This window comes from Canis lupus, chromosome 9 (genome assembly GCF_048164855.1).
Source record: "Canis lupus baileyi chromosome 9, mCanLup2.hap1, whole genome shotgun sequence".
NCBI classification, from domain to species: Eukaryota; Metazoa; Chordata; class Mammalia; order Carnivora; family Canidae; genus Canis; species Canis lupus.
This window is the reverse complement of record NC_132846.1, coordinates 5220330-5240763: the sequence shown is the minus strand read 5'-3', so window position 1 is coordinate 5240763 and position 20434 is coordinate 5220330. Positions and strand designations below refer to the sequence as shown.

At 48.7% G+C, this 20434-nt stretch overlaps 1 protein-coding gene and 1 long non-coding RNA gene across 8 annotated transcripts in view; one reads left to right on the top strand and one right to left on the bottom strand.

Annotated features, from left to right (window-relative positions):
* ZFHX2 (zinc finger homeobox 2) overlaps positions 1–2336 on the top strand; it is a 32948-nt gene extending 30612 nt beyond the window's left edge. For all 6 annotated transcript variants that reach the window (XM_072837935.1, XM_072837933.1, XM_072837938.1 and 3 more), the window contains one exon: positions 156–2336. In XM_072837935.1, coding sequence (XP_072694036.1) covers positions 156–1135 — 980 coding nt within the window. In that variant the 3' untranslated portion in view covers positions 1136–2336. The remainder of the gene's footprint in view (positions 1–155) is intronic.
* The window catches only part of LOC140639683 (uncharacterized), a 28109-nt gene extending 17208 nt beyond the window's left edge, over positions 1–10901 (bottom strand). For both annotated transcript variants that reach the window (XR_012036310.1, XR_012036311.1), the window contains exons 1-2: positions 10456–10901; positions 8854–9016 (exon numbers count right to left, since the gene is read on the bottom strand). This is a non-coding gene — a long non-coding RNA (uncharacterized lncRNA). The remainder of the gene's footprint in view (positions 1–8853; positions 9017–10455) is intronic.
* Positions 10902–20434: the final 9533 nt, after the last annotated feature.

The window sequence follows — 20434 nt, the reverse complement described above, 5'->3', positions numbered from 1 at the left end:
TCCTTAGTTCCAGTCTCTGGGGAGAGAAGGGAGGGAAGGGTGCATGGCATCTAGGTGGTGGGAGTGGGTGAGGGTGTGGCTGGATGTGGCCTATAGCAGGAATGATGACAGGCCAGGAGGTAGCTAATCCTTCATCACTCCTTCCATCTTCCTAGGCCCTGCAGCCTCCTCTGGCCTCCTCGGCCTCACCACATCAGTTCTGCCTGCTTCTACAGTGGTCCAGACTGCTGGCCCAGGCTGCCCCTTACCTCAGAGACCTGTGCCCGAGCAAACTAACACCTCCACAGCAGGCACCATTGATCCTGCCCCAGGTCCCCCTACTGAGCCCTCTGGGGACAAGGTCTCCGGTGAGCGCAAGCCAGTCGCAGCCCCCACCAACTCCTCCACTGATGCCCTCAAGAACCTCAAAGCACTGAAGGCTACCGTCCCAGCCCTCTTGGGGGGCCAATTCCTGCCCTTCCCATTGCCCCCTGCAGGGGGAGCCACACCACCAGCTGTCTTTGGCCCCCAGTTGCAGGGGGCCTACTTCCAGCAGCTCTATGGCATGAAGAAGGGGCTATTTCCCATGAACCCTGTGATACCTCAGACCCTCATCGGACTGCTCCCCAACGCCCTCCTCCAGCCACCCCCCCAGCCCCATGAGCCCACAGCCACAGCGCCTCCAAAGCCTCCTGAACTGGCTGCTCCAGGGGAGGGGGAGCCCGGGGAGGCTGACGAGCTGCTGTCAGGCAGTACTGGCATCTCCACCGTGGATGTGACCCACCGCTATTTGTGCCGCCAGTGCAAGATGGCATTTGATGGGGAGGCCCCAGCCACTGCTCACCAGAGATCCTTTTGCTTCTTTGGGCGGGGCTCTGGAGGTTCTGTGCCTCCTCCACTGCGGGTGCCCATCTGCACCTACCATTGCCTGGCATGTGAGGTGCTGCTGAGTGGGCATGAAGCCCTGGCCTCTCACCTGCGCTCCTCGGCTCACAGGCGCAAGGCGGCCCCACCCCCAGGGGGCCCACCCATCACCGTCACCAATGCCACCACTGCTGCCACGGCTGCTGTGGCTTTTGCCAAAGAGGAAGCAAGATTACCTCACACGGACTCCAACCCAAAAACTACTACTACCTCTACACTTCTAGCTTTATAAACAGATAAACCAAGATGGGGGAGAGAGGAGGGCCTCAGGGCTCCCTCCCTTACCCCAAGGGGTGTTTGGTGGGAGCTCAGATCCCTCACCCCAACCTCGGCTCCGCCCACCTCACAGGAATCTTTCAACTCCCACCCTCAGTGGGCTTCACATACCCCACCTCCAGCAGAGTCCTGCCTCCTCCCTGCACCTTCCTTACCCCGCCACCCCAGCCCCTAGACACACACTGATTCTCTGCGGCTCCTTGCCCTACGTCTTTACAGACACACACCCATCTTGTCATGTTGATGGTCCACTCATCTCTGCCCTGCCCACCACACATGAGATCTATCCTCGAGTCCATCTTCCTACAACCTTATCCCCACTGGATTCCCAGTCACCCCCCGACATGGTCAACCCCTGCAAACACATAAGTATATGTTATCCCATGCTGTTCCACTGACTGAGGAAACACAAAAAAAAAAAAAAAAAAAAAAAAAAAGAAAGAAAAGAAAAAGAAAGAAAGAAAGAAAAGAAAGGAAAAAGAAAACCCAAGACAAAGAAGGGGGAAGGAAAACAAACTTTGCTATTCCTCCTTCTCTCCCTACCCCCTTGTCTAGAGCACCACACAGCTCCCAAACTTTCCAAATACCCAGTTGGCTTCCAAGGTTGGAGCCTGGGATGGGCAGGGAGCCCACAAAACTAACCAAACTGGAGGTTGGCAGGTGGGAGAAGTGCTCACAGCCCACTCTCCCCACACTCCTCCCTCCTAACCCTCTCCTCGCCTGATGAGCCCCTGCGGCCTGGACTCTAGGGGAAGCCGCCGCCAGGAACCCCTCTGCCAACCCCCACCCTGCACCCTGGGAACTGCAGTAACTTATTCTCAAAGGCTTTAAACACAGAGATCCTCTCAGCAGCCGTGGGCCTGCCCCTTGTCCCAGCCCTGCCATGTGGAGGGTCCAGCCTCTGGGACCGGCGCTGCCCACCAGCGGCAAATCCAAAGTTCTTAAAAAAAACTGAAACACACACACACAACCAAAAAAAAAAAAAAAAAAGAAAAAGAAAAAGAGAAAAAAAACAAGCGAGAGAGAGAGAGAGAGAGAGAGAGAAAGTACGTGCGCACATGTGCATGGGAGAGAGATGGAGACAGAGGAATGAACTAAAGTAAAACATAAACTTGGAAAATACAGAAAAAAAAACTGCAAACTCTCCCATCAAACAAGTGTTTTTGTTTTTGCTTTCCTGTTTGTGTCCCCCCCCCCCCACCCCTGCATTAAGGGTTTCTTTAAATCACTAGTCTTTGGAAGACCAAATGGCTTTAAGTCCTTGCAAGGGTACAGTGATGCTCAACACAGAAAGCTATGAAGTCTGGCCCTGGCCATGCCCAGTGTCAGAGGCTAGTAATGGGGAGAAGAGCCTGGGGACTGGGGAGAGACCTCCCTTTGCCCCCTGAGTTGAGTACTTACCAGAACACCCCTTTGTTCCCAGCCGCTAGTTAGAAAAGTCAGTGTTGTCCAATATGTTGGTGGTCCCAGGAAGAAAGGGGTGGACAGTACAGTGTGGTTTCTGGACCTTGGCGATGCTTCCCTTTAGTGCAGCTAGCCGCTGTGTCCTCTCATTTGCTTCTTTCACAAACCCCTACTTCTATTTCTGTGTCTAGGGGCCCCTTCACATTTTTTTGTCACTTGAAATCCTTGCCTTTGCGGGACCCTTGTTCCCCACCTGTGTTCTTCCTCCTCATCCTCTGCCCTCACCCTTCTTCCCACTGGCCAGCAGCAGCTGCTGTGGGGACTGCCAAAAGGAGTCAGGCTTTCCAGGAGGCCCACAGAACTCTGGAGCTGAGGACAGCTGAGGGGGTGGGCAGGCAAGGCAATGATGGAAGCACAAAGCACAAGGTGAATCTCTGACAGGGTGCTATCACCAAGGGAAACCAACAAGAAGGATGAGCTAAAAGAGAGTCCCCCCACCTCTAACCTCATTGTTTCTGCCAGCATCAGGCATTAACTGCTAACCCGAGTCCAGCTAAAGTGGTACACGGTGGAAAAGCAGGTGTTTTATTTCAGCAAAGAAAAGCCTGCAAAAACTTCCAGTCCTCCAGATAGTTCCTGCTACTGCCCTGGCCCAGGACCTCCCCTCGAGGTATTCTCCCTGTAAACTTTCTCCCTTTGGGCTTCTTGCACTACCAGCATCCATTTAATTTACGCACACAAGTTCAGTCAGCCTTGGGATTTCTACTTCCTGGCCTGTCACTCTGCCCTGTGAACAAGTTCATACCAAAGCAGTGGCTTATGTGCCGAATAGCTGGGAGGGGAGAGGGGGCCAAGTCCCTAGTGCCCACATGTCCTGTGATTCTCACTTCCAATCCAATCCATTTCTAAAATTACAAGTCCCAACTCGAGCAAACTGAGGTGGGGTGAGATTAATCATTCCAGTGACCCTGTTATAAATGCAGGCCCTACCACGGTCTTGCTCTGGCTGCCCCCTTCCCGCCTCTCAGCATCTCCTGTGTCCCTCCTTTCCTATCCTTTTCCTATTGAAATTCTGTGTATAAAACTATTTTTCTTAGCAGCATGTGTCAGGGGAAAGAAGCGTTTCACTCTGCTTTCAGGGAATGTGACTTTGTATATAAAAGTTGAAAACAAAATTAGAAAAGAAGAGAGGAGAAGAAGAGGAAACATTTTAAAGAAAACCGTGGCATACACCTGGTATGGGATGATTAGAGGTGTGGTGGTGTGCATTTTTAGGAGTTCACAACCAGGACAGGTTGGCTTTAGTTTGAACTGTGAACATTTTTACCTGGAGTTAATATAGTTAGAAATCCCTCCTCCTCCTCTTGCCCTCCAGCATATTCCCCTACAGCAGGACACCCTGGTCTAGAGACACTGCGTAAATGGAGACAGGAGCTGCCTCTAAGCCACTGTCATTATAGGAGCCCTGTAATTTGAAAGACAAGAGTCTGGCTGATTGTGAAGTTAGGTTTGCCATTCCATGTTTCCAGTGGCTGGAAGTCTTCCTCCTTAACCCCATTTCAGACCAGAGGTCCCCAGCAGCAACGCTCCCGCTTCAGAGATGTGCAGTGGGACGTTCTGTGGGAAGGAGGGCCAGGTCATCAGCCTCTATGCAGAATGCTAACTAGAGGTGAACACCAGGTCCCCCTGGATAAACTGTGTTGCTTTCCCTGGGGAGTAGTAGACCCAACTTCAATGCCTGGCACATCAACACCGATCTTGTAGTACAGGCCCCACCTCAACCCTAAAGTGAGTTTGTATCCATGGCCCCTAGGATTGGTCTTCCACAGCCTGGGGTAAAGACCTAGGGTTTCTGACATGCCCTAAGGCACCCAAATTCTGGTCTAGCCTACTGACTGCTAGGATCAGTACCAAGGGACAGGAGGTGGAGGTGAGTTTGGCTGTTTTTGCTCCAAACCAGAATCCGTGTGGGGATGGCTCCAGGTACCCCATTCTCAACTAGGAACAAAACTCAGTCTTCTGGAAGAATATGAGAAAATCTGAAGCTGCAGCAGCCGAATGGGGTAGAGTCTGTAGTAGGGCCAGCAAAAGAAACCCTTTTCTCTCAACCCTCTAGTCTCGGGAGTGTAATTTGCAGAAGCATGTCCAAGAACCAAGAAAGCCAACTATTCCAGGCCCAATAGCACCCATCTGCTTAATTCCTTCTATCTGTCCCTAAGCCAGTCATAGGGCTTATAGATCAGATCATCAATTCCCCAAACCTCCAGCAGCTTGGTTGTGTTAAGGCACATTTCCTCATCCAATCATTCATCTCTGTACAGAAACTCACACCTGAAACACAGAGTTCTGTGAATATAACTGTACCAATGAAACAAGCATGCACAGTGTCAGAAACTGCAGCAGAAGCACCCAGAGTGAGCTATAGGGATACACACATGCCAGCAAGGATGGGTCCCGTCTGCACAGAAGTACAAGGGACAGGCCCCCAGTCCCGTCACCTACACTTCCCATAAGTACCACCAGCCTCCAGAACATCCTCATTTTCTCCACATACAATAGTAGGGGAGAACTGATAAACAGGGGAAATGTAACCACAGTCAGGAAGGGTGACCTAATGTTGTAATCCATGGGGGAAGGACCTTACATTCCTCTGCATTGTGACACTATCAGCAGGAGAGGTAAAAGAGAAACCAGGGGATCCCTGGGTGGCTCAGTGGTTTAGTGCCTGCCTTTGGCACAGGGCATGATCCTGGAGACCCGGGATCTAGTCCCACATCGGGCTCCCTGCATGGAGCCTGCTCCTCCCTCTGCCTGTGTCTCTGCCCCTCTCTCTCTCTCTCTCTCTCTCTCTCTCTCTCTCTCTGTCTCTCTCTGTCTCTGTGTGTGTGTGTGTGTCTCGCGTGAGTAAATAAAATCTAAAAAATAAAAATAAAAATAAAAACCAGAAGGAAACTGTAGGGAAAACTTCAAGAAGCACAAATAAACTGGGCTGAGACTCTGTTATAGGATGGGTAGGCACCGAGGAAGAGCTGTTTTCTCTCTAGGTTGCTATGGGAAGCTCTAACCACCAGCTGGAAGCACCTAGTGAGAAACTTGCAAGCCCTGAGGATGTCCTGGAGGACTAAGGAAGAAACGCTCGAATGCCAAGAAGTCCCTTGCCACAACAAGAAGGGCTACAGACCCAGTCTGTAGGAGTATAGCTTGGAAACACTGTGAAAAGGGCAGAGGAAAGAAAAGCCAGACAGAGAACATTCATAGAAGATCTAGACCATGGCTTACCAAGTCTGGGGAGAGATGGGAAGCAATCCCTAGGGAAAGCTGCCAGGGCGAGACTACACTTTATGAGAGAACATAAAATTGGGTGAGGACTGGCCCTGTTATTCTCCATCATACAGACAACCCAGACGACCTTCTATACAAAGGATAAACAAGGGGTAAAGGCCATGATTTCCTGTCAGTAGTTTGAGCCTGGTGCTTCCTGCAGCTCTCAGCCATAGAGAGGTGTCTGGCTAGAATATAGCAGGGAAGCAGGCTGATTATAAGTGAACCAGAAGGAAGGTGATGGGGGAAGGTGACCTGGGACTGACATTTTTTTTTTTTAAGTAATCTCTACACTCAACGTGGGCTCAAACTCATGACCCCAAGTTCAAAAGTTGGATGCTCCACCACTGAGCCTGCCAGGAGCCCCCTGAGGTTGACTCTTAATCCTACCCAACCACCACACACGCTTTTACACAAACAATGGCTGAAACAGGTAATTAGTAGGAGCTTACCATGCCCCACATCGACAATCCTGCCCCGACATCCAACATTGTACCATGTCTTTTAAACTGGATTTGAACGGCACACACTGTGCTCATTCCCACCAAGTGCTCAAACGGCAGCATCATTTGCATCTTGCTGGGTATCTGCAGTAGGCTATGCCCTGTATTCTGCTGACCTCTCCTTCCACTACCCAGGACCCAGACCTGTTTCCAAGAAGTAGAATTAGGACTCATCCTGTACTGAGCCATAGAATTTACACACATCTTACTGGACCAGAGAGAGCCATCTCCTGGCCATGCTCCTAACCTAGTGGGTCTCAGGGGTGGTTTCAGAAACATAGGGCAGCCAACCATCAGAGTTTAGAAGTGTTCCCCAAGGGACTCTCCTGTGATAACTACTGCCAATGAGAAGCATGGTTCTAACCAGATAAATCTGCCTGATTTGACCTCACAATCTGTCCTATTCCTCCTGCTGTTCCCACTCAAAACACATTTACACACGTCCCACAACACACATATCACAGGCATGGCAGCATAAAGACATGCATGTAGTTGGGGAAGAAGATAGAAAAGGCCTTGAGAAATCTAGACTAGGTTAACTCTCCTATAGCTGACTCTTAGAACATTTTCTCAAAGTTCTGTCTACCTGCATTGTAGTCACCTGAGTGATGGCTAAAAATGCACACTTCTTCTTCTTCTTCCTTTTTTTTTTTAAATGCATACTTCTGAACCACACTTTCAATTAGCTGAATGAGAAACTCCTGAAGTGATTCCATGCTCTCTGGAGTTGAAGAACCCGATTTGGGCTACTCAGCCCCTATACATCTGTGACCTTCCCCTAACTCTCCAGCACCCAGGGCTCAACCCTGTTACACCAGGGGGTACCACCAGGGCCTAGCATCACCTCAGATTACCCTGCTGTCACTCCCACCTCCAACATCTGGGAAATCTGACTGTGTCTTCTGCTTAAGTTGGCTATTCTTGAACAGAAGAAAAGAAACATTGTCCACTCACCCATCTCACTGAGTGTCTCCCTGCTTTTTCCTCTGCTGTGGGGATCATCTCCCTTCTTCTGAAGCTGGCATCCACTTCCATAAAGGCTGAAACCAGAACTGCCCCAACCCTAAGCAGCTCAGTCCAGCATGGCAATGGCTCGGCTTTCCTCTGGGCAGGTCCTATCTTCCATCAGAGCCATCCAGCCTCCCTCAACATCACCCAGCCAAATCTACCTGAATCTCTTCCTAGTTACTAATCCACAGCTTCTAGCTACCTAGAAAGCAAGGAAAGCCCAACCTACTAGAAGTTCTTCCAGATGAAGGCCCAAGGCCCAGTTTTGAGGCATTGCTTCTGGAGTCACAGGGGTTGTCTGTGTCACCACAGATGCTGGGGACGCTCCTGCTAGAAGCCTTCCTCTTTATGAGGGCTCATTGCTGATCTGTGGTTTCCCTTCCAGGGATGGATTTCAAAGACATGGACATTTATCCAAATTCTACCTAACTGGGGTACCACTGAGAAATTTCTAAACACTGAATCTCCCCAAATAGTATTTTTGGAAGGACAAGACTTTATCTTTCTTGTATCTGCCTACCTCTCTAGGCCTAGAGCAACCTCTTCATTTTTCTAGGACTATTATTGAATATGGGCCTTTTAACAAGGGAGAAAGAACTGATTCATCTCAACCATAGCTCAGCCAATCACAAGGCAGATGAAATACATACAGGCACAAACCACCCCATACCCAAAAGCAAGGCCTGAGGGTCCCTCCTTCCTATTTCTCTTCCAATCTCTTCTGACACCAGTTTTGTGACAACATAGCTGGCTGGCCTCTCTACAGCTCTCATTCACCCTGCTGGTATTTTTTCTGTCCTCACTGTCCAGGGAGGTGTTATAGACCACTGGCCTGGAGCCCCAGACTTGGCTTCTTGCCTGTGCCCTTGTCCCTCTGTGTTCCAGCTTCCCTTGAGATAGCTGCTCAAGCACTGAGTATGGTAGCAGCTAAATCCCTTTCTTGGGGACAGTGAGGTAGGAGGGAGGTGGGTGTCTAGTTGGGGTTGGCTGGAGAGTACCGATGCAGCAGGCTGTTGGGGGTTCCTTCTCATGCCACTCCCCAGCACAGAGCTCTGCCTGATGCCGGGCATGCCCATGTGCACCACCCCCCCTCTCTCTGCCGCCAAGTGGCGGTCGTGAGCATGTTTGGCGGCTTTGGGTTTGCCGCAGTGCCAGGATCTGAGACACTGTTCACGTGCCAGTGCAGCACTGCCAAGCGTGGCAGCATCTAGTTGGTTGGGTGCCAAGCAGTAGGACCCAGATGGTGATAGAGAGATGAAAGAGGGGTGGAGGGGAGAGGGAGGGAGGAGAGGAAGGCACCAGGGAGAAAATCAGATACCTCACTTGTTAGAGTGGAAAGTCCAAATGGGATCCATAGAAAAGTGCCCTTCCCATTCCAGATCCCAGCTTAGCAAGCAAGCCCCACCCCCACCCCCACCACACTGGCCCAGTGACATACACAGACCAGGCAAGAGGATTTGGCCATCTTCAGCAGGAAACTGGCCGGGGGCCAGACAGGACTGCCAGCGCTCTCCATCCTTCTTCCTTGGGGTCTTGGCAATGGCCGCGCTTCCTCCTTTGTGTCCTCACGCCTCTCTCCGTCTGTTGTTCCACTCTCCAGTCTAAGAGGGAACAGGAAGGAGGTCCTGGCAGAAAAAGTCTATCCTCTCAAACAACTCACTCTCATACACACACACACACACACACACACACACACACACACCTTACTGTCCTTCTCACCCCTGGCACAGAAATCTTCTCAACCAGATTGGCAAGAGGCACTACCACCCTCCTCCATTCCACACAATGCCACATCCTGTGCCAGGCTCTTTAGGGAGTGCCAGCATCCATGCCTCACACCGGCACCCCTTGCTTTTCACAAAGGGCCAGACTGACAGCCCTGAGGAGCTCTCCCCAGGGAGCAGTGGCACAATCCCTTCTCCTGGCTCTTAGACAATTTCTTGGCACTTCCCTGGCCAGTCTTTCCACCACTTTACTTTCCCAGACTGGAAGAAGGCTAACTATCTCATAGTCCAACCGTTTCTCAGAGCTAAGCTCCAGAGGGACAAGGAATCATTGACATACCCCTGTCCCTCCTCTCTGCCTCCTGGGGCCCCTGCTCCCACTGCCCCAGCTCAGGGCACCAGCCTGACGGGTGTGATGCCAATGGCCCCCGGGTAGCAATCCTTCCTGTCAGAGCACTAGGACTCCTACTGCCACCCCCCCTCCCCAATCGCCTCCTCCCATCTCCGCGGGCACAAGGGTGGCAGCTGCAGTGCCAATGCCTGTAAGCAGGCAGCATGAAGCAACTCATGCGCCCTGTTCTGCCCTCCCAGGCCCCAAACCTCTCCCCTCCTTCTTCCACTCTATCCCTCTGTCCTTCTGGTTGGACACTAGATTGGCAACCGCAGTGCCAACCCCCACCCATGCCCAGGAGGCTCACATACAGCATGCGCTTATGCGTACATGTACACGCACACACACACACACACACACACACACACACCACACACACACACACACGGCCCCATGAGTGCCAGGCAGCGGTGGCAGACACACAGCAATGCATAGTGACGGGTCTACCCGAGGAGGCAGCCAGATTCGGCACCTGATCCAGCACCCGTTTGGGATTGGGTGGGTAGGCGGGCGGGCAGGCGGGTGGAGGGATGATGGAGGCAGACGATGGCCTTAGGTTGGCAGCCGATAGAACTGGGAGAATGGAAGGAACAGATGCTCTTTGCCCAGCCTCCCTCCCTCTCTCTCGGAGATCAGTGCCAAGCTAGGGGGATGGGGAGAGGGGAGGATGGGGGAAGGGTGGCATTTGGAAAGCTGGCAGGCGGGGGTGGGGGGGGTGGGGGGAGCTGGGTCCGCCCAGGCTGGGCAGTGCCGGCACTGGCTGCCGCCTCTCCACTCTGCCATCTGTCTCGCTTCTCTCCCCACCCCCTTTCCCTCTCTTTCTCTCTCTCTCCTTCATCCACAGCAAACCAAAAAGAAAACAGGGTCCTCATTCTGCCCACCCCCAACCTCTGCCAGACCCCCTCTCCTCCTTCCCACAACTCACCACACCATACCACCACCAAGCCATCTGTGCTCTCTCCTCCTGGCTCGGTCACCTTCTTTCACTCGCCTTCGCCCTCATACCAAAATGGGTGCAATGTTTTAAATATATATATATATATATATACATATATATTTTAAAAAGCAACTTAAAAAAACCCCACAATTTTCTTTGGGAATGTCCTGTCCTTCTAAGTCTGGGTCCTCAGTGCCAATATTTATGGCAAGCAGTGGGAGGGGACCCTGTCCTCAGCTGGTGCCCATGAATCCCATGCCAAGGAGGAGGGGTGGCTGGGGTGGGGTGGGGGTGGAGTGGGGTATCCGGAGAGCTCTCTTCTCTCTGCTGCCTGTAGTGGTTTCTTTTTTTTCCTCCTCTTCCACTTCCGGAGCAGATTCAAATAGATCTAGAGCCTTCCCCACCCCCAGTTCCCAGGGCCCTTGTGCCCTTCTCTCCCTGCTTTTGATTTTATTCCTCAATCACCCTTTCCTTTTTTTTGGCGTGTGTGTACGTGTGCGTGCGCGTGTCTGCATCCATAGCGGTGGGCACGGTGCCAGCCACCACACAGCCATCTGCAATGCCTTCTGCAGCCTCCACTCTTTCTCCTTGCCACCTCCAGCCCCCCCCCCCCGCTCCTCTGCACCCCAGCTCTCCACCCCCCCATCATTAATTAGCTACTGAATTAATTAAATCGTGAATGCTAATTAACATTCCTACAGGGCAGGCTGCCAGGCTGGGAGGGCAGCGGGGGTGTGAAGAGGGGACTGGGAGATTGGGATGGGGGAAGAGGAAGGAGAGCCTGTCTGCTTAGAAGAGCAGGAAGGAGATGGAAAGACCCCAAAAGAAGGATGAAGGATAAAGAGGGCAGAGTGATAAGACATGAGTGTGGAAAATGGGGTGTAAAAACAGAGTCCAAGGGAGTGCAACCCAGCCTTTAATGCCCAAATAAGATGGCCAATTCCACATCCCCAAGCTTACCTTCCATCCCACGAAGTATGTACTCCTTAGGTGGGGGATTCCAGCAGCTTTTTTCCTATATCTTATAGAAAATTAACCCCAAACCAGAGTCAACAGCTGTTATCTGTCAATCCAGCCACAGTGATCCTTAGACCAGGTCCCCGAGAGGAAGCTCTGGGCTCAGAGAAGCCCGAAGCCCGTGTTGACTTGTCTTTCTCCACCTCTCTATCAAGGTGAAGGGGCAATCTGTGAGCATCTGCTGCAGGGAGGCATGGGGGACTCATATGGGGAACTGTGAGGGGTGTCAATTCAATGGGAATTCAATAGCAATTAACAAAAATCATTGGCACTGCCTGCAAGGCTACGCTAGGGAGACTGTGACAAAAGATCATCTGCCTTCAGGATTCCAGAGTAGAAGAATGGAAACACTCCTACCCACCTTGAAAGTCAAGACTTTGGGAAAAAGTGAGTAAGGGCCACTTAACTGGCAATTGTTACTAGTTTTAGAGAAAGAGAGAGCCAGTATAGGGAAACTTCTTTTTGTGGGTGTTCTATGAAACACTAATCTGATGGGCTGCTCCTTAGAAAAATGGATCCCATGATCCGATTTTTTTGTGAAATTCTGTTTATTCTCCCTCTGAGAGATTCAAAATGCATACGGATGTGTGAAGGTTCTGAGAAGTTCTGTGAAAAAAAGAAAATGTTGAATGTGTTTAAGCCACAGATACTCAAACTCATTGGGCCATGGAACCCTCATTTTTATATTTTCTAATTTCATTAATTTTATTCACACAGAAGCAGTGTTCCACTTTGGGGAAACTCTCTTAAGTGATCAGGTGTGGTTCTGGCCTGGAAGCTGGCAGAAAGGCTAGCTGGCCCCAGGTCAGCTGAATCCTAACAGTCCACAAACAAAGGACTAGCACCCAGGCTCTGGTCTTCTGAATGGAATAACCAGCCATAACAATCTTTAGAACCACAGACCTATAATTTCAGAGCTGGAGAGAGAGCTTAGCAACCATTCCTTGATTTTACAGTAGAAGCAACTGAGACTCAGAAAGGTGAAGTGATTTGACCAAGGTCACAGAGCCACTACATGATAGCACTGACATCAGGACCGGGATTTCCTGACCCCTAGAATAGGCGAGGACTTAAAGTCTGGGACCAGGCTGACATGGGATTTATCAGTTACCTATGCTCTTAAAGAGCTTTACACAGACCCCTTCCCTCTGTGGACTAAGGCCTGGGCCTGCTCTTTTCCACCGCTGTCCTCTGTCTTGACCTCCACTTTTGAAATCCTGCAGCCTTTCCCTGCCTCTGGAGAGTCTATTCTGTCTTCCTGTGGAAGTGGGCATGGGAGCAGGAGTTCATGTTTTACAAAAGCTCCAAGTGTTTCTGATACCCTAGATCCAGAACTTGTCTTCTAGGGTGCCCCCATTCCTGCCCTACACAATATACAATTGGTTTCAAACCAAAGCTTCTACCCCCTCAAGATCTTAATCTCATTTTGGTCAAGAAACCAAAAATGTCTCCAGGGACATCTCTTGCTGTATTCCTAGTAATCTTCCTTTTGCCTGTCCTCACTGGCGTCTGGAGTCCCTGAGGTCCCTTAACCTCTCCATCAGAGTCCTCAAGAGGATAGGCTGTCTTCAAGCTGGAGGGACACCTGACTCACTTCTGAGGAGGCTCTGGAGCCAGCTTCAGAGACCTGCCAGGACCCACAATCTCTCTGAGCTTCTGAACATCTATCTTTCCACCACACTGTGAACCCCACTTTTCTTACAAGGCCATTTGGGGAACTAGAAACAATGGAGAAAGGTGAAGTTTAGCTTATTTCAAAGTTGAAGAACATTACTGAATTGTTTTTGCTTTCTGGGTCCTATTGTGTGAGCCAGACCCACTTAATACCCACGTTCCCCCTGTGTAACCCCTGATAACTTCACAAGAATGACTACTCTCTTCACAACATAACTCACCACCCCATTTATTTATTTATTTATTTATTTATTTATTTATTTATTTATTTTTTATTTATTTATGATAGTCACACAGAGAGAAAGAGAGAGAGGCAGAGACACAGGCAGAGGGAGAAGCAGGCTCCATGCACCGGGAGCCCGATGTGGGATTCGATCCCGGGTCTCCAGGATCGCGCCCTGGGCCAAAGGCAGGCGCCAAACCGCTGCACCACCCAGGGATCCCCACCACCCCATTTTAAAGGGAGAATAGTTTTGAAATACAAGTTGGATTTACCAAAGAGATTTACATCCAAATACCTAGGAATGATGCGGTCTTTCCTTTGGATATCTAAAAGTCTAGGAATGTATCAGCTGACCCCATCTCCTCCTTCCTTGCCATGCTTCTGACAGGATAGCACTCTGGCACTGGGCTGACAAAGCCACTTCAGAGTATGACCCACTGTCCATCTGCTATCTCCACCTCTAGCTGAGGAACCATCCAACAGAGGGAGGACAGAGTAGACTCAGCTACTCAACTAGAGAGCCAGAGGTAAACTTAGATGTTCCCACAGGACACATTTTTTAAAGAAAATATTTCAGGGCTGCTTTTATTATTGGGTGGCATCTTTGCTAAATTACCCCCTCTCAGTGGTCAGTGACAGAGGCCAAAATCCAGCTCTCCAGGGTCAGGGATTTCGCTTCACTTTCTCCTCTAGAGTCTGTTTTACCTCTCTAACACCCAGGCACTGAGCCACTGTCAGTAGCAGAGGCTCTCCAGAGCTGTGATAAAAATGATGATTATTCTACTATCAAATAACATTGCCAAGCCTGGCCAGCTCCCTATAACAGTGGCGGCAGAGGTGAGCTACAAAATTCAATATTGATAAACTGTATATTGTCTTCTAGAACCATCACTCTGCTTGACAACCACTCTCCAAGCCTCCCACCAGCAGCAAAGAGGGAGAGACTGGTTAGTGATGGCACTGGATGGGGAGTAGGCAGGGAAACGAGGCAGAGAGAAAAGCAAAGGGGCCTAGAAACCTTGGAGAAGATTAAGTCCTGAGAGTCCACCACTTCTACAGTCCCCAATTAAACCAGCCTACTTTGACCCTTTTGGCTCTGTCCTGACATGTCCCTCTGGAGGGTTAATCTTAAATAAAACTGCCCAGAAAAATCTCACACTGGTGAACAGGAAGGGGGCCTATAGTCTAGTCCTATCTCTGGCATGCTTTCAATGGCACTTCACTGCCCCATATTCACATTAAAGAGAAGGGAAGGAAAAAAAAAAAGAGAAGGGAAGGTTTCTAAACTTCAGGCCAGCGCTAACCTTCTCTAATACAGCCGCTTAGCATGTCTTCTAATGCTACTGTTGTATTTTTTTATTTATTTTCTTTTTAAAGATTTTTATTTATTCATGAGAGACAGAGAGAGAGAGAGAGAGAGAGAGAGGCAGAGACACAGGCAGAGGAAGAAGCAGGCTCCCTATAGGGAGCCCAATGTGGGACTTGATTCCAGGACTTCAGAATCACATCTTGGGCTGAAGGCAGGCGCTCAGCCACTGAGCTACCTAGGCGTCCCATGTTGTATTTCATTTAGGTCCTGAGCGCCCTCACAGAATTAGTGTCATGGGAGTAAGTTTTCTAGGAAAATAGAGCCCCAGACTTAAGGCTAAGCCTTGAGCCCCAGATTTAAGGCTACGCCAGATCTACTCTACACCCCAGGGCCTTTGCATTATCTGTTCTCTGTGCTGGTGTGCATCTCCCAAACAGATGCATAGCCAGTTCCCTGCCCTCCTCCCACTCTTTGCCCAGGAGCCCTACCTGACCACCCAATTTAGTACTAACGCTTTTCCAGACCCAGCTCCTTTACTCTGCTCTATCTACTCTTTTCTTCTACTGCATCCATTACCTTCTAACATATAATTGACTTATTTATATGGTGTTTATTGTTTATTTTCCATTTCTTACCTTGGCATGTAAACTCTACCAGAGTAGGGATATTTACTTTTTTCACGAATGTATCAATAACAATGCCTGACACATAGAAGGTAGATGCTCAATAAATATTTGCTGAACAAATGAAGCTAACGTTAGAATCCTTCGTGTTTTGGTCAGACCCATCTGACTACTTCTGCATTTGGGGCTGGGGGCAGGGAGAGATACATTACTATTTCAGTACTCTCCACCTTCTGGCAGGATGGCTGGTGGATGCCCCACATCCTCCTCCATCCCCATCACAGCCTGAAGAACATGCCACTCAAGAAAACCCAGCTATTTAAGTGGGATGTTTACTGCTGAACCCCAAGCACCTGCCAGACTTGAACTCAATCAGGTCACTTAACCCTCCTCCAAATGTCAGTGTCCCACTCCAGGCCATCCCAGACTTAAAAGCCCAACCTCTAACACCGTGATTCTCCAACTGAGTAAGTATGAGACTCACTCAATAAGCTTATAACACTCCCAGATTGCCTTCCAGAGTGATTCAATTAAATGAGGAAGGACCCAGAAATACGCATTTTTAAAGACTTTCCCCAATCTCTAAGGTGACTGTAATGATAAAGTGTTATTTGGGCCACATTGTGAGTATTGGGGTGGATAGAGAGCTAGCGGACTTATTATGTGAGCCTTACTGCTGTCTCTTCTCTGATTCTACCTAATGCCAGTAGGTAGAATGCCAGTGGCTCTGCCTAGGAATAGGACCAAAAGAAATGCATCTGTGCAGTGATCTTGCCGTTTTCTTTCCATCAGAGCTACAAATTTAAAACAGCCATTGGAGAAATCTGGAAAAACACCGAGGAAGTAGAGAGTGGCAGTGTGGAGCTAAGGTGAAGCATGTCTCACGGGTAAGGCCATGTCCCAGAGTGTCCTGACTCTGCATCTTTTGACAGCTTTTTTGGCAATTAGGTGCTAAGTTTATTTATTTATTTTTAAATATTTTCTTTATTTATTGGAGAGAGAGAGAGAGAGAGAGAGAGAGAAGGGGTGCATGAATGGGGCAGGGGCAGAGGGAGAAGCAGATTCTCCACTAAGCAGGGAGCCCGATGCAGGACTCAATCCCAGGACTCCAGGATTGTGACCTGAGCCGAAGGCAGACACTTAACTGACTGAGCCACCCAGGCACCTCAGGTGCTAAGTTTATATATATTACCTTGGAAAGTAAAGAGATAAAATGAGCATTTCTAGACTGATGGAATTATCTTCCTCTGTCCATTTCATATGGGGAAATCTAGCATAAGCCAGGGGAGTGGCCTAGGCCTCAGCTCAGCTGGAGTACTTCCAAGTACCAGACCTGTCAGGTGTTGACCTGACTATTGTGCAGATAGGCTCTAATGGACAGAACTGAAGGGGACTCAACATTCTGATCACCAAAGGGCACTACTCCTTGGAGCAATTCTGCCATCTGGGAAGGGCGACTATTAAGATGTTCCCAAAGGGATGACACAACCACCATCAGTCAAATCATAGCACAGAGGTTCCTGGATCCTCTAGGATAGAAGCTTGGAACAATGGAAACAAACCAGCAGCAAAAAGGGGTATCATGGTTGTCCCAGGGTTCTAGGAGCAAGATGAGGGCTCTGGAAGGGCTCTGGAAGCAGAGGTGTAAAGGCATCTAGGTGGAAGAAGCAAAAAGAGATGGAGAACATACTCCTTAGGTCTTCTTTTGCCTCTGTTCTTTCTCTTTCTTCTTTGGCTCTTCCACTTTTTTTGGAAATTTGCTAAAAGCAAGCATTATTACTGCCCATTCCATAGACAGGAAGACTGAGTTACTCAGACATAACTGAATCCGAGGAATAGGAACTAACGGAGCCCTGGTTCTTCCACTAGGTTAAGCTCATAATTGTCTGTCATCTGGAGGTCTATCAAAGCCAGTTAGATTTCCTTCAACAGTAACAATAATAATAGAAACTAACATTTACTTAAGCACTTCCTCTATATCAGGCACTAAATTAACTCATCTAATTAAACAGTTCTGAGATAGGGACTATCATTACACCCATTTTACAGATGGAGAAAATGAGGCAAGAAGAGGTTAGCTATTGAGAGGAGTAGATGGAGTTCCAATCAGGTAGCCTGGGCTCCAGAGCCCATTCTCCTAACTGCCTTACTCACTCACTGATTCTCGGCCTAGAGATGAGATGCGAAAGACTCAAGACTAGGTCTAAGTCTCCTGAATCCTGGGGCAGCACGGGTGGCTCAGCGGTTTAGTGCCACCTTCAGCCCAGGACCTGATCCTGGAGTCCTGGGATCGAGTCCCACATCAGGCTCCCTGCATGGAGCCTGCTTCTCCCTCTGCCTGTGTCTCTGTCTCTTTCATGAATAAATAAATAAAATCTTTAAAAAGAAAAAAAAAAGTCTCCTGAATCCCAGGGTAGTGCTGGGATGTGAGTTCTTCACCACAAAACCAAGAGCAGAAAAGTCAGTGGGGTTTATACACACCTTCAGTTAGGGGAACTTTTAGGCTCTCTAGCTAAGTTGATTCCCTAGTATCCTATTCTAGAAGCTTTGAGCCTGGTATACTTTGAGTCTAGTGGGTCTGACGATTATATATTTCACTATCATTTAATTAATAAACAAGGAACTATGAGCAGATTGTTGTTACATAGTATTAAGCAGAAGGCAAAGTTATGCAGAAGACAGAGCAGAAAGGGCCTTTACATATATATACCACCTATATACCTTCTGCATATGGAAACAGTGCCCTGAAGGCTATCAAGTGAAATGGAAGAATTTGAGCAGGGGAATGCTAGTAAAATTTGTGCTTCAGAGAGATTACTTTGGTGGCTCAGCAGAGGCTAGATTTGGAAAGAGACAAAACTGGAAGCAGGGATAACAGGAGGCTGTGGCTGGCTGAGGTCAGAGATGACTAGAAACTGAACAGAAACAGTGGTAATAGGAAAGGGAAGTTAAGATCAGCTTTCCTAACTGGTGGTATATATGGACGATTGAAGAAAAAGATGTTGAAAGATACTCAAGTCCCATGCTTGGTGATCGGGAAGAGAATGGATTCATCTACTAGGAAAGAGAAAAAAAGTAGATTTGGTGGGAAAATAATGGAGTTGGCTTTAGAAATTAAGCCAAAAGTCCGAAGTGAGAAATCAACCTAACATCTGTTTGGATCATCCAGGTGGACACACCCACCAAGCAGATTTTTTAAGTTTTGGGTTTTTTTTTTATTCATGAGCAATGCAGAGAGAGAGGCAGAGACAGGCAGAGGGAGAAGCAGGCTCCTGGCAGGGAGCCCAATGCAGGACTCAATCCCAGGACCCCAGGATCAAATCTGAGCCAAAGGCAGATACCCAACTACTGAGCCACCCAGGCATCCCAAGGTTGTTTTTTTTTTTCCCTTAAGATTTATTTTTAAGTAATCTCCACACTCAACGTGGGGCTCAATCTCACAACCCTAAGACCAAAGGTCATGTGCTCTACTGAGTGAGCCAGCCAGGTGCTCCCAGCAGGCAGATTTTGTATAGAGGAGTTGGAAGGAAGCTCAAGGAAGAAATCTGAGCTGAAGACAGACATGTAGGAATTACTAAGAAATTGGTGGAGTTGAATCCTTGGGAATGAATGCTATCACCCAGGAAGAAAATGCTGAATGAGAAGTAGAAAAAGTGGGAGACTCTTAAAATAACATAAAAGGGGTAGAGGAGGGGCCTACATCAAAAGTGACCAAAAAGGAACGGAATGGTACAAAGAAAAATGGGAGAGTATGTCACATAAGCCAAGGGAGAAGAGTTTCAAGAAGAGATTAACAGGTCAAATGGTGAGATCCATGATGTCTGGACAATTCTTCGGACCACCCTAATCTATCCCACACAGGCTGCTGACACAGAAAACACTGTTTAGGCCTGCTGTGTTTCATGAGCCCCCTTTTAATGCCACTGAATAACACAAACAATTTACTTATTCACCTTAAAGTTCAGTATACAATCATGCCAGGACAAGCAGTGGTGCCCCATGGAGCAGCCAGGGCAGGGTCACCTGAAAGTCTCTTGAGGGCCAAGACCCATATCTAAGGTAGAAGCTCATGTAAGTAGATCCAGAACCCTGAAAAAATTGCTGAAACACTCTGAAGACAAATCCTCCTGAGCCTCAGTTCCCTAATCTATAAAATGGTTGTAAAATGGTCCAAGTGCTTATGAAGACTAAATGAGCTAATTTTCCTGATGAAAACATCTTCCACTGTAGCTGGCTCTTAGAGGAGTCACCTCATAAATGCTAACAGTCATTTCTTTCCTTCCCTTATAGGCTTTAAAGACTTTTAAAGCTGCAATCTCACACGATTCTTACAACCTAGAGAGAAATGAGGGAAACCAGCTTTAGAGAAGTATAGTGTCTGACCAAAGGTCACCCAGGAAATTAGCTGCAAAGCCGAGACTGGAACCTCGGGCTGCTAAGGCTTAGTCCGGGGTTTTGTCATCTACAGCACACAAATGCCCAGAATCCTTTTCTAAGCAAATAATCCTTCTTCCATTAATCATTACATCTTGCATAAACCCAAAGCTTTAATACAGTAGCCTTATCCCTAACTGGGCAAGCCCATAGTAGAATTCACTCTAGGGAAGCTGAGCCCTCAGAATCCTCTTGGCTTCCGCCAGTATGACAGAACCCAGGACCACGCACAAAAGCAAAGGAATCCAAGAGCCCTATTTCTCAGATCTCTTATTGCAAACATTACCTACAACTAGCTTTGCCCTTGACCTAGAAGCTGAGCCCAGCTAAGCCGACTTCCAAGATCCTTTTACTTGCAGAATCCCTTCTCAGCCAGAAGACAGGGCCCAAGGCTCCAATGTCCAGGGCTCACTTTAATCACTATCTTTCATTCTTCTGCTTCTGAAGTGCCAGCCTAAAATGTACCCTAAGTCAACGTCCAGCAGGTAAGCCATCTCTAAGGATATATATGTTAAATTGTGTTGATGCTACAGAGAAAAATAAAGCAGGAAAGGGAGATGGGGTGCGTACAGAGGGAAGGGCAAAGGGCAATTTTAAACACAGAGAAGGTGACAATTGAGCAAAGATCTTTTTTTCTAAAATAAAGATACAATCAGCTCAAAACCTATTCTGCAAAACACTTAGCCT